Below are 14,379 nucleotides of genomic sequence, written 5' to 3'. Positions count from 1 at the left end.
CCTTTCAACTCATTGTTTTTCCTTTCAACTCATTTTAAAGAGCACTGGAATCCTGTGGTGCCTCAAGAGCCACTGATCAAAAAGAGGATGGAGCAGGAATAAAAGTCCCATGCTCTGGTTTCAACCAGAGCACATTTATATATTATAAGTAGAAAAAAATAATTATGCATTATATGTTTAACTACATATATCATATAATATAGATGTGGGATCCATTTAAAATTGTGTTAAAAAAATTCCCAAACACTGTATCATACCATGCTATCTCCTAATACTGCCAGAAACATCTGGAAGTTTCTATGCTTTCTTGGGTCTCCAACAGTGTGAAACCTCCCTTGACCTGCTAGCCAGTCTTCAGAAGAAGGAGCAGATGGGTATCATTGCCCTGGGGATGCTCTGGGCTCCAGAACAGGGCTAAGTATCTGCCATGACCCCTGGCAACCTTGCTGTCTGTGTCTCCCTAAAGCCTATTAAACTATTCACAGTACCTGCAGCCTTCTCATTGTTATGACAACTCTTTGAATTCTCTCCCAAGAGAGAAGTGATGTCTTCTCCAAATATCTTGAGGCAATTTTCAATCAAAAACTGTACAAGAGAAGCCTGTAATGCAAAAAGAACACAATGGGGTGCTCTTTTTCATATGGAAGAGTTATAAGTCACATTTTGTTTATAGACCTTGGATCTAACCAAAAATGTGAAAGACTTCTATGAAAAATTCAGAGTTGATAAAAATATATAGAAACCCAATTCTCTAATAAAATAAGAAAGAGTAATACTTTCCGTTGTACTTTGGGTACAGATTTTAAAATATTACTAGTCAGTGGACTAAAGTCCTAATTTGTCGCCTAATTTAATACCTAACATTGTGATACCAAAGGTTACATCTTTAAAACTAGGATAGTTTTCAAAGTAAGGTACCTTCTAAAAGTTTACGTATTTTGTAAAATTTTGCTTCCAGAAAATATTGGATTGTAACTTAGTATCATATCTGATTAAAATGTATAAAGCATAGACAGAGTCCTATGAAATCCATTTCTTAAATAGGGAAGAATAGTTTTTGGAAAATGAATATTCTTGTGGATTTTTTTTTGATGTTTTCTTTTCTTTTCTTTTCTTTTTTTTTGAGTAAAAACTCACAGGGCTGGGGGAAAACATGTCTGTCTGTCTAACCACAGTCCCTTCTCATGTCTTGCTTTGCTTAATGCTGGCTCTCGGCATGAGCTTGGGGAAAAGCTGTCATCTTATTAGGAATCTGTGGCTTCATTAGGATGTTCTGCAATATCTCACTAGTTTCTGTCTGATGTAGCAGAGGCAAAAGAGTAGCCAAGTATTATTCTAAATGAGCCACAACTTGCAGAGCAAAGCCAATGTGTTTGGAGCCATGGGCGCTCATAGTGACTGAATCACCTAGGATGTGCCAGTAATGACCACAGGAGCTGGGTCTTGTTACCATTGTGTCATGAGGAAGCCATGGCTTTGCCCAAGGTTACAAGCTCCCCCCTCCAGGATCAGGCTGAGAGTTGAACCTTGGCTTGTCAAACTCCGGAGCCCAGGTCTTTTTTATCATATTACATCACTCTTCTCTCTCTTTTGTTTAGTCAGTCTAGTATTGAATCTCCTGGATGGGAAAGAAGCGACTCAACTGCTCTGCGTTTCCCACTTTAACAACACCCCTTCCCATATTCCACCAGAGAAGGATAGCAAACTCTGCCATTCCAAGGAAGCCTATGAAGATGTGCACTTTTCAGAACTGATCCTTCGCAATTACTACTACACATTTCAGACTCAAAGCATGGATTCTAAACCCCAGGGGACACATATGAGAGATCTCTCTACCTTTTTAATGAAGTTGTCTTCCAATTCCAAGCTGCAGGTATTAGGTGGACAAAGAATGCTTGGGGCTATACACACTGATAAATCATAAGCTGTCATCTGATTGGATGAGGATTGTTGCTCAATGTTGTATAACACACCGAAAAGGTATCGCAAGAGAACAACATTCGCTTTTGGCAGCTGTGTTAGAAGCCTAAAGTCAGAAAGATGCACTTTTGAATAAGGCAAGTCATTGCACTTAGCAGTTGGAAGTATAAAGACGGAGAGCAGAGAACATCTTTCTAGGTCTAGTATACAACCTGCTGTAGCAGAGTTCCAGGCATGAACGTACACAAAAATGTTTTACCAAATTCAATTTCTGAGCTAACCCTCTCTGGTTAAATGTTTGACAAACTTTAGGTTATGCCACTGGCTGTTGATGCACTGGCATCTCTCAGGCCACTGACTTTTGTCTACCAGTTTCATATATTCAGAAGTTGTACAATGACTAAGGAGTCAATGTTAATAAGGTCAGGAGAAGTATAATAATAGCCATAAGGCATGCTTGTATTCTGAAACTGGCCTCCATTGGTGAGAAGAATCGAAACTATTTGGCATTGAATGTTATTTTAGTGGTCAAAGTGGCAAGAAGGAAGCCAGTATTTTCCTAATAGTATATTGGCTGTATTTCTGAGCCATGACCAGAGTAGAGTAATTATTGCATCATTACCTCTGGGCTGCATTTATTTTTTCCTTCTCAGTCACTTCGTTAAGAACACCAAGCCATTTTTCATAGAGTTTGGATGAAAGTAAACTTCCTTCGATATTTTCAAGAAAATCCTTATGTGGATAAAAGAAAAATACACACAGATGCACTCACATATACAATATAGATATTGGAAATATTACAGAGAAAACAGTTGCAAACTTCAGTTCAGTCTCTACTTACGTCATAGATACCCAAACTGTGACCCACATGGAACTCTGCTCTGATTCTCTATTGACTTGCACGTGAAAAGCAGGTGTGTGGATTTTCTCCAACAAAAATGAAAGCATCTAAGCAGAGCCTAGGTTTCAGTGTAAATGAGGACAAAGCTCCCTTCTATCATATGACACTTTTGTGTGCTTTTCTGCAAACTACTACAAAAGCTACTCTCATAATCGCTTCATTCTTCCTTTCCTGTACTGTACAAAAGTAGAGAGTCTAATGGCAAACTCATGATGGTCCTGAGGACATATTCATTTCTAGTGTAGACCAATTCTCCAGATAGTTTGACATGATACTATTCAGGCCAAGGTTGCAGAGTCTGATTCTCCACAAAGATTAGTCAACTTTAGGTAGGGAAAGCTTCAGAAATGTCTAAGAACTCTATGCACACGTGGTCACCATCTTCCTAGTCTGTGCCTATAACACGGAAATAGAAAGGATCCTACTAAGTCTTGCTAGAAACATCAATTCCATGTGTGCACCTTCAAGAGGGCAACACTTATCATGCTATTTGAGTACCTAATGTATCATCATTCTTTCCCCTGTCTCTTGATGCCTATATATATATTTACTGGTGTGTTTTACTGTAGTCCAGTGTAGTAGTGGTCAGGGACTATTGGTATCTTTCATATAGTTGAACAGAAATGGGGGACAAGAAAAGACCAAATGTGACAAGGAAGGACCAAATATGACCTTGATTCTAAGAGTGTCATCATTACTGCCTTAACTTAGTTTTGTTGAGAACTGTTAGCAAGTGCCAAGGTCGATGGATTAAATTCTCTATTCTAGTTCTCACGTCTTTCTCCATTACGGTTTAGCAATAGAACAGGATATCTGTGATGTAGCTGTATAATTTCCAAATTAATCTAGTTCTTGAATCGATCTCTTGACTTTCCAGAATTCCAAACTACTTTTGTCTGTTGCACCTACTCCAAAAGTTCGATTTATCCAAACTGGCATGTAGCAAGAGCTGGTTAACATGTCATTATAACCTTGGATGGTGGGCTAGACATCACAAATATTAACTGAAGGATGCCTAGGATGTGGTGAAAGGAGACACAAATGGCAAAATCCTTCCTTCATGAGTTATAAAGTAAAAGGCATCAAGAAACAGGAGACAGTGATGGTTAAGAATGATTGGTCACCTCACTGAGCCTTTTTGTATTCCTTTTGTATTCCTTTTGTATTCCTCATAAACATTTGCTTACTATTGTGAAATTCCCTACCTATTCTCAAATTTTTCATATGATTTTTCTTTTGGAAACTGCCTTCATTAGGAGCGTGGTGAGGATGTCATCCAAAGCAGGATGTTTGCTTTGGTAAATATTATGTATGTGTCAGTGTATATTTTGAAATTTATTATTATTACTAGTAGTCATATTAGTATTAGTATTTTGCATGGAGTCCTCAGGTAGGCTGTTCGTGGTGAAAACAGAAAGTATTTCTAATGTATGGGGCTTTTAACTCCTACAGTAGCTTCCTTAAATTTGATTTCAGGAAGTGTTTTCCAGTTTGACAAGTTCTTAATCAGTGATGCCTATGTTGGTTCCTGGGCAATCGTAATGAAAGACACCAATCACAGCTTCAGTTACCCATGTGTGGTAAAGCTAGAACTTTCCCCACCTTTAAAACACATGCTACCACATGAACAGATTTGCTATAACAGTTAACTCTGTCCCCAGAATTTAGTTTCTCTTTTAGGTTTCTGCATGAATTTATACAGGTTGATTTTCTGAAGATGCCTTCCAGGAGTGGTCCTTTCCGATTGATCACGGAAAGCATATCCTGTAGGAAAAAAAGAAGAGTATATGGCATTTCATATCCCAAGCCCAGAGCAAAAGCTTGCTTCCTTTTTGAAAGAGCTAGGCTATCGGATGGTTTACGGTTTTAGAGCTGGAAGACTAAAGTCAATTTAGATTCTTTAGTCAATGTCTCTCTATAGTTTTACCCAAAATCCACCTTACATACACTGAAACTTTGTAATCACTTATTTAAATCAGATTTTTTCATTGAATTTACCCTTTTAAATCAAACTTCTGTGTTTCTAGGCCTTTGTGGAATCCTCGCCTGTCTCCTACTTTACCAGTCTTGGCTCCTTATTCCCTTACATAGATGCCCTTCCCCATGTTTTCAAATCTTTTTGCCATACTCATTTCCCATTTGTTGATTCCTCTTTAAGTGTTTGTATCCTCCATTCCTACTATCTCTATTTCCCTTCCTCTTTAAAAAAAAAAAACAAACAAACAAAACCTCTAATGCTCTCTTATTATCTGATTACATTTCTTTCATGAGTCTTTCACTGTCTTTTGCTCTATCTTCATGTTCTCTCCCTGCAGTGTAGAAAGATAATAAGGGCTGGAGTCTGATAGACCAAGGGATCGGAAACCTATTATCATTCTGATCATTTGTGTGACCTGGGGCACATGCGAACTATATTGAAAGCTAATTCATTTGTAAAGTGTGGAGGATAATAGTTCTAGCTACCCCCTAAAATTGCTGTGATGCAAGGACTGGGGTAGTAGCAAGCATGTAACTAACATGGTAAATTTTTTCACACCTAGGATAACATTCCCAAATCCAGTGCAGGGTTGCAGAGGTACTGGGTACTCAGTAAATTTCCACACTGACAATTCAGTACACCGATTTGAGATAACACAGACCAAACGCTGTGGCTGTCATTTAACATGCTCTTTTAGAATTAGCAGATTCATATATGCCTCAGGATGAGTCTTTATGCTTAGGTAAGGTGTTCTCAGTTGTTAGATTAAGTAGACTCAGTTGAAGGAGACCTGAGACTACTGTGAGTTCAGGAAGACAATAGCAGAATGTGAAGATGATTCATGCACACAGAGTCCATTTTGACTGATCTGAACAAGGCCTACAAGGGTCTCTGTGGAAACAAGTGGAATGGACAAAACGTCGTTCTGTTGTATTGGCCAAATGACTCTGCAGTAGGTAAATCAAATGACACTAGCAAAGCTTCTCAGCCAAAGCCAGGGTCTGTCTAATGATTTCTCCATTTGAGGGTTGGTTTGCATGAGAACACTTGGCTTCTCCGAGGTCCCTCTCCTCAGGAAGGTAATAAAAGACCTAACTGAGACCTACCAGTATTGGGAAGGGCAAGTTGTCCTTATCACAGATATCTGTGAGGGAAACCCCAAAGAGTTGTCGTGGTTTTGCAGATGGTGCAACTCTGCAGTGGTTTTTCTGGCAAGTGCCAGCGCACCACCAAAAGGCCCAGTCTCTGAAAACAGTGCTTTTCATGGTCTTCTGGCCTGAATCTAAGGAAGAAGGGAGATTAGTGTATTTTAATTCACTTAGCATTATTTTCACCATTGTCATTATACAGTGTGTTCATTGTAGTGGCTAGAAGAGGGAAACTGAGTCATTTATTTGTAGAACTCTCCTCGTTCTGATGTTGGCTAACTGCATCCTCATGGTGTTGATAAGTTCTTACCCATATCCTTCAGACTGATGGTTAAACTTTGGGACTTGATCAGATTGAAGGTCAGTATTTCCTGTGCCATCAGTTACTGCCGGTTACACTGCATCAGGAGGCACTGAACCTGCAGATGTGTTTTCTTTTTTTTTAAAATTTATTTATGATAGTCATACAGAGAGAGGGAGGGAGGCAGAGAGATAAGCAGGCTCCATGCACTGGAAGCCCGACGTGGGATTCAATCCCGGGTCTCCAGGATCGTGCCCTGGGCCAAAGGCAGGTGCCAAACCGCTGCGCCACCCAGGGATCCCCTGTAGATGTGTTTTCTACTGGAGTGATCAGTGGGTTCAGGTGTCAGATCTGATTTTAAAAGCTAGAAGGATTTGGTATGCAAATCGGCTGAGTGTGGTAATCCTCTGCTTTCACAGCCAGTCTCCCCTCAGCCTCAGATTTCCTCTTTGGCTTTCTGAGTGCTCAAGTTCTACCATCCAAAGGATCTGCTCCTCAGGACACAATCTGCCTGAGCCCTACTTCCATGTTCCTCTGCTCTGGGCCATCTTCAAGGATGACTTGCTGCAGTCAGGGTCCTTGGGATGTTGTCATTACATGCTGGCCCTCTGGTGGCTGTGTTTTCTTGTCATACCCCACCAACCCACCCAGAGATGATGTTTTCGGTTAAATAGGTTGAACATTTACTGAAAAGAGACTAAACCACAATGAAGTGTGGAAACACACTTCCTCACACACACACTCAAACATATATGTAAATATACACCTACACACAAGTACAAGGCTTGAAAGAAATCATAGAAAAGCAAAACAATGAGAGGTTATGAATGCATTTATAGAGGTTATGAATGCATATGCACCAGTTTCCAGAGATGATTTTTAATTACTCAACATTCCCTATGAAGGAAGAGCTTTCCAAAGAAAAGGTGACCAGCAGTGAGAAGCTGAGTTCAAAGTTTCTAGTGCTCAGCTGTGAATGTTTCCCTTTGAAGATACCTTAACATTGCTTAAATAACTGATTTAAGAGTCAGCAGATGAGCCAAGTTGTCGAAGGAGAAACAAATGAGGAACATTTCACCAAATAACCTTGAACACCCGGCCACTTGGCTTTTCTGGGATGTAGTGAGTGCATCACCACCTCCACTCATGTGGGTGCCAGCCCTGCACCAGAAGCATCCTGGTCCTGCCACTGAGGAAGCTTAGCATTTTAAAGCTTCAGTTTGCTCAACTTTAACATAAATGATGCTGCCTACAATTCGTTAAACTAAATATATGATATACTACTCAGCACAAGGCATGGCTCAGGGCAGCCTTGAAAGTGCTCTGGGGATATAGAGAAAGACAGGAGTTAATGGTCTTCCCAAAAGATTTAAAACAAGAAAACAACCTTCATAGAAATGAGTTGGGTCTTGATGTCAGACTTTTGAATTTTTCTAAGCTTGATTTTGGGTAGTGTTTGCATTCTTTCCTATACTGTTCCTCCTCATTGATGACAATAAGCTCACCCAGAAAGAATAAACTGTGTGTCTGAATTGTGTTTAAGCATGGAGACATGAGCCAAGGGAAGGCACTTGAAGAAAGGCAAGTGGCTCACCTCTCTCTTGCTTGTTCTGGGCTGGGTGCCTGGGCTTCAGTATGAAATGGATTTGCACGTCTGTGATCTTCTGCTCCAGAAGGAGGGACTCCTGAGTTGGGGAAGGAGAGACGGAGTCCTCTGCTTCCTTTGGCAGAGGTTTAGTAGATGGAAGATGGCTCATTTTAATTCCATAGGGATGTTCATGTCCTGTATGGAAAGAAACCTGAATATTTAGGCTGATGGTGATGGCTGTCATCAAACCTACCTTACCACGCGTGTAAGCATCACCCTATTTGTATATGTTGGTATTTTTCTGGGACTTCTAGATAAAGAAGGCTGTGCCTCCTGAGTGAGCATCATATGCACCCTTGTGGGAACACCTTACAGAAAGCGTGTGCTCAAGGGAAAGATTTTAAGAAGAGAAAACAATTTAAAGCATGTTACATGAAATACATATATTCATGAGTGCATTAAACAATGCCGACTTTTGCTGTGTTTCTATCTGAGAATGTTTAAGGTTTTCTAGTTTGTGCCTTGACACTAACTAGATCTATACATCTTAGGCAAATTACTTGACCCCGTCGAGCCTTACATTCATTCTTTGAAATGCTTGTCCACACACAAACTTATCAGAGTGAATATATTAATAAGCATTGGTGGTTTATATTTTTTATTTTTTATTTATTTTTATTTTTTGGTTAATAAATTTTTATTTTTTTATTTTTTTTAAATTTTTAAATTTTTATTTATTTATGATAGTCACACACAGAGAGAGAGAGAGAGGCAGAGACACAGGCAGAGGGAGAAGCAGGCCCCATGCACCGGGAGCCCGACATGGGATTCGATCCCGGGTCTCCAGGATCGCGCCCTGGGCCAAAGGCAGGCACCAAACCGCTGCTCCACCCAGGGATCCCTGGTTAATAAATTTTTAAATATTTGGAGTATATATATAAAGAATTGCTATCTTCACTATTTTCTCCAACAGAATGTCAGTCGAACAGATTTTTTTTTTCATTTCCTTTTGTCAATTCTCCAGCCAGAGCTACTCGAGAGTAGTGGGATGTGTTGCCCTTATGCTTTATGGTTCCCTCCCACTGCTGCCCTCCCTCTATGGGTGTCCTGCCAGGCAATGATCAGAAGGAAGGGTGTGCAGAGTGGGAAACCCAGAAGCAAACTGTAAAACGATGGTTAGAGAATAGAAAACCACACCCAGAGCCATCCAGAATTGCCTGCCAAGTGATTTGTTTTGCTCTTTTATGCTTTAAATTGTTTTTCCTCTCTAGAGAATTCTCAAAGACCCTATGCAATGATATGGATTTCGTTTTTTAAGAATAGAATGAAAATTCTCATTCTGTCATTTCAGATTTATTATTGAATGTACCTAAAGGAGCTTTTGCTGTTCTTTTCATCCATCATAAATGCAATGTTTGCAAGAATCACAGGGACTTCCCTCCATTAAGGAAAAAGAAGCTTCTATGACAGCAATACAACCAAACCAAGATAACCAGGAGTTAATCCACAATTGAGAATTGAGAGTATGTTAAAAAAATGCATTTTGAATGCTGTAATGGATCATCATGAACAACAGGCTCTTCAGATTCCTTAGAGCTGCGTTCGTGTGTGAAGCTATTCAAAGTCTAAAAAGTTATCATCTACATCATTTTTATCTAAATTAATGTACTTTATTAAAACATATATAAGTATTTAGCTTTTTTCCTTTTTACTGCTAACCATTCTTTTAGATTTTATTTATTTATTCATGAGAAACAGAGAGAGAGAAAGAGGCAGAGACACAGGCAGAGGAAGAAGCAGGCTCCATGCAGGGAGCCCAATGTGGGAGTCGATCCCAGCTCTCCAGGATCACACCCTGGGCTGAAGGCAGTGCTGAACCGCTGAGCCACCAGGGCTGCCCCTGTCCAACTTTTACAAAGATGTCAACATTAATTCAAAACAGGAAGTGGTACTGGGGGATTTTGATCTCAGTGATGAGCTTTGTGACTCTATAGTCTAAGACTGGGAATATATATTTTGCAGAAAGAAATTGGTTGTTTTTTTTTAAAAAAGGAAATTGGTTGTTTAGATTTCCAGATTATTTGAAAAAGAGTTATAGCTTCACAGGTTTATTAAAAGGATAAAGAATTTCATGTAAGAAGGAATGCTTTAAGATTTCTAGAAGAGATTATTGTCACCATTACCATCCATTACTATACTTCAAGGTCTGCTACCGACCCTGTCTTCTTTTTCTTTTTTTAAAATCCTTCCATTACTGGAAACACTAAACAATTTTGCTAATCCAAAGATTTTTTTTCAGAGAACTTGTGCTAATAACTATTTTAGAAGAGGTGCAATCTGTTTATCAATAACCTTAAGAACAGTGATGGAAAAAACCTGAGAAACAGCAAAGTGCAGGCGATTTCATCAGTGAAGACTAGAGTTTAAATGTGATTATCTCATTTTCTTTATGATGCAGAGAAAACTGGGCACAGGGCAGGGGTGTTAAATACATATCTGTACCTGGATTCAGGTACATAACTGGATTTTAGAGGATTCTCACAAAATAGAGGCTTCTTAGTAGTTAGGAACTAGAATTCAAGATTGAAATATGAAAAATAAATGTATGGGAAAAAATTCCAATCCATTTTGCTTTCATACCTAAGTGAGAAAATAAGTAAGTAAATAGTAAATAATCACACTTTTTCAAGACAGCTCTGTTTGTCAGGTAACAAGAAGTAGAAACAAAAATTTACATTTCTCTCCCTCACTAAACCATAGCTGCTGAATGAAGAGATGTTATCAATGCCTGGGAAACAGTACCTGATAATTATTTAATAAACATGTGAGTGAATATAGCATGTGATTTTCACTTTTAAGGATTTTGAAGCTTAAGAAAGAACAACCATTACTTTGAATCTTAGAGTTACAATTTTGAACCCAATCAATCCCATCTTAGATTTTCCCTGACACTTACCAATTAGTGGAAGTTTTTCCTTGCCAGAACTCACCCACAGCTGGAAGTCTTTCTCAGAGCCCTTGGAAACAAAAAGAACTAGGTGTCAAAACAAATCTTTCACAGTACTTGAAGAACACATTTCCTTAGCATATCTGTATTTCCAAAAAGAAAGAATTGGGGCCAGGATAAATGGCATTTGGTCCATGGAGGTAGCTATAGTACTTGTTAACTAGTTCCCCTCACAGCTTCCAATAGACTGTCCCAGATTCTTGTAATTTTTGATAAAGACCGGGAAACCACAGTACAGCCAGCCCCTCACTTTGTGGGTGATCCATGGCATAAGAAATGAGATTTGTGTCCCTTTACTATGGAGTAAAAGTCTCATCTCAGAGTCCTCTCTTCTGCTGTCTCTAGACTCCTTGGGTAGTGTTGGCTTTTGTCTCCAAATGTCCCTGCCCAGAGATGCATGTTGTCCAGAGAGCCATATACTCTGCTATGACTAATCCTGAGCAAAGTAACTTGAGAGGCATCAATAGCTCAGCAGCCCTGAGCAAAAGGAGACAAATGCCCAAGAGACCTTGAGGAGATAGTGGATGGAAGTCAGCCACTGGCTTTGGGGCAGGCAAACCCCACTTTAGGGAGAGAAAGGATGAGGACTCTAGACAACATGTCAGATGCAGAAAACGATTACTCCCAGCAGAATTATTGCCCAGTAGTACCGGAAATCCCAATTGTAAATTATAAAGATTGCTGAACTATTTTAAAGAGTCTTCCAGGAGACTAAAACAAAAAATGTTTGAAATGGAATTATTGGTAATAGTTACCATGTGCCCTTGACTCTTGATTAAAAATCATGGCCTTCACCTTATGAAGGAATGTCACAGGTTTGGATGGGCACAGACACAGATACACACACACACACAAACACACACACACAGCTAAATCTGCTCAAGATTGTGTTGCAAATAAGAAGTAAGAGCTAATAAGGTAGGGTAGGGTTTGGAAATGCCATGCTGGAATCCTTTAAATCAGGTATACATAAAGCCAAATAACCCCAGTTCTTCATTAAAATAGAAATTCTTTGCCTAGTGACATTGATCACTTTAAGCAAAGAAAATCACAAACGTGAAATAAAATGAGTTAAATCATTAATCAATCTCCCCACCTTCATCTCTCAAACCACTCACTCTCTTTTCCAGGATTTAATTCTTACTTGGGGTTTATATATCATACAGGGTAGAAATGTATGTAAAGATGTGCTTTAGTCAGTACATATAAATTCAATTTTATTTTGGATGTATTATTAAATGTTGTTTGTACAGAAATCATTGATCTCTTCTGCCAAATTCTAGTTGCTCTGAAGTTTTAAAGGGCTTTATTATACCATTGGGTCAGATAGAATTTACAAACAATCTTATGATTATGTCACGTCACATTTACAGAGGATTTTGGATAAGAAGCTGTGCTTTCCAAGTGCTCCCTTTGGTTCTCTCCATCTATCACTGTCCTTCTCTTTTCCCTTATAAAACCTCATCCTCAAATTTATTTCTCTTTCATAAAAAGATATCAGCAACTCACACGAGCACCATCAAAAGGTAAAGAACAGAGAGTTAAAGCCAAAACACGATGAAAGTGCTATGTACAAATGCCCCAGATCCATGGTCTTATTCAGAACTTGTCTTTGTCTTTACCAGTTCCTAAAGGATATGAGCTGCTTCATCCTCAGGATCTGCATCAAAAGGAGGTAGCTTGTAGCCATGTAGTCTTTATGTCAAAAGGTACAACAGAACATGTAATTTAGGATTCATTAAACAGATTGAGTTCTTCCTTGTGTGATAACTAGGGTCAATAGGGATGGGGACGTATCAGAATTGAAAACACAGAAAGAAGAGTCCAATAGAGGAGGAAATATTTAGAAATTTAGAAACAACAACAACAAAAAAGAAATTTAGAAACATTTTTATTGTCTGTATTAAAAATATAAAGAATAAACTGCATGTTGTTATTAGCATTCTCAAATTATAGCCCAATTTTAGGCTATGACTTTGAATTTGCAGAAAATTTAAAATGGGAATATAAGAATAGCACTCATTTATAAGCTAATACTATAGCTCTGCTGCCTTCAATTTTTAAAGTTGGAAGGACAAAATATGACTATGTTATCTACAATAATCAGCTGTCTTATGATGGGAGGTGCACAACACACACATACACACACATACACACAGACACAAATCTCAAAAGTCAAAGTTGGTTGGTAAACTAAAAATAGTTTGTAGGCAACTTACGGTTATTCCCAGCATTGTTAGTAACATGTTGATAGTGTCATTTGCCGTGTCAGAATTTGTCACTGTTACAGTTACAGACTGTAAAAAATAAATAAGAAAAATTGCTACAAATGTTTTTAGATTTAAAGCATCTGACCAAATGTCAAATTATTATCCATACTCCAGAGGTAAAGCTTGTTTTCAGGTAATGACAAAGTAAAGCACGTGTAGAACACGAACCCTTAATTATATTTTCATTTTTTTATATAACATGAAGCTAGTAGGAAACATGTAAAACATATATTTCCCTCCAAGAATTTGTGGCATACAAAATACAGCAGCTGAAGCAAGGAAGAGAAAAACTGAGAATTCCAAGAGGGCACATGGGGTGACCCTCAGCTCCATAAGGCTATTTCCAAAATGGTGGGAGGGGGATAGTATTAAAGGAAAGCACTAGATACTTTCCTCTCTTACTGAGTTGTGTTTGTATAGTATGGCTTAGTTCCTTTGTAATTACATAGTCGGTTTCAGTAAAATCAGATAAGAACGGGCTATGAAAGACACTTTTTAAAAACTACTATTTAGTCTGTATTTTCTTTGTCAGGCATCATGGTTAACTAAGACTTCCATTGTTGCAATCTGTTAAGACAAATAAAACCAATGAATCTAGGAAATGAGACTGGAAATGTTAGAAGTTTATGTTCCATTCACAACTCTGCCAGTGAGTAGATACTTATAATAGCTCTCTATCAGACCATACATTGAGAAACTGCTCCATACAACTAGGAAAAGTTTACAGAAAATTTTCTGAAAGGAGTTAATAGGAATCTGAGATGGATCTATAAAACTATCTCAATTATAAAAGTCATTTTAAAATAAGAGAATATGTAACCAGAACATTTACTATGCATACAGTTTTTGTAACATTTTTAGGCAATGGGGTCTGTGTCCTTCGGGAAACAGTGCATAAAGAAGAAACAGCACAAGTGGACACCCACAGGCCTTGAAAATATTAAAAGCAAAGTTAAAAGAAACTCTTTCATAATTCATTCCTTGTCCTTTCATTGTATTTTTCTTCTTATGAATTGAATGCAATTGCTTGATATCACAGATGGTCCAAAAGTAATTCAATAGTCATTCAAATAGTAATTCAAGGGATGTATGTATATTTTCCTGCATGTTGTAAGATCTCCCAACAGACAAATTCCATTAGAAGGAACTCTCTCTAAACAAATAACTTCAGAAAAACAAACTATTTTTTGAAATAATTCAAAAGAAAAAGAAAAGTTAGTTTTTGTTCATGAGTCAAACTGTTACTTAATATGTGAAGAACCAGGA

General features: G+C 38.3%; 1 protein-coding gene across 15 annotated transcripts in view; it reads right to left on the bottom strand.

Moving 5' to 3' along the window:
- LOC140611743 (uncharacterized) overlaps window positions 1-14,379 on the bottom strand; it is a 112,043-nt gene that overhangs the window by 54,401 nt on the left and 43,263 nt on the right. For all 15 annotated transcript variants that reach the window (XR_012012881.1, XM_072788576.1, XM_072788580.1 and 12 more), the window contains 8 exons: window positions 13,063-13,140; window positions 10,793-10,853; window positions 7,843-8,031; window positions 5,906-6,081; window positions 4,424-4,585; window positions 2,543-2,652; window positions 1,837-2,026; window positions 489-600 (listed from right to left, as the gene is read on the bottom strand). Coding sequence is in view for 14 of the 15 variants with exons in the window: in XM_072788576.1 (XP_072644677.1) it covers window positions 489-600; window positions 1,837-2,026; window positions 2,543-2,652; window positions 4,424-4,585; window positions 5,906-6,081; window positions 7,843-8,031; window positions 10,793-10,853; window positions 13,063-13,140 (1,078 nt within the window). In the remaining variant the exon portion in view is untranslated. The remainder of the gene's footprint in view (window positions 1-488; window positions 601-1,836; window positions 2,027-2,542; window positions 2,653-4,423; window positions 4,586-5,905; window positions 6,082-7,842; window positions 8,032-10,792; window positions 10,854-13,062; window positions 13,141-14,379) is intronic.

This window comes from Canis lupus, chromosome 20 (genome assembly GCF_048164855.1).
Source record: "Canis lupus baileyi chromosome 20, mCanLup2.hap1, whole genome shotgun sequence".
Taxonomy (NCBI): domain Eukaryota; kingdom Metazoa; phylum Chordata; class Mammalia; order Carnivora; family Canidae; genus Canis; species Canis lupus.
This window is presented reverse-complemented; position numbering and strand designations above follow the sequence as displayed.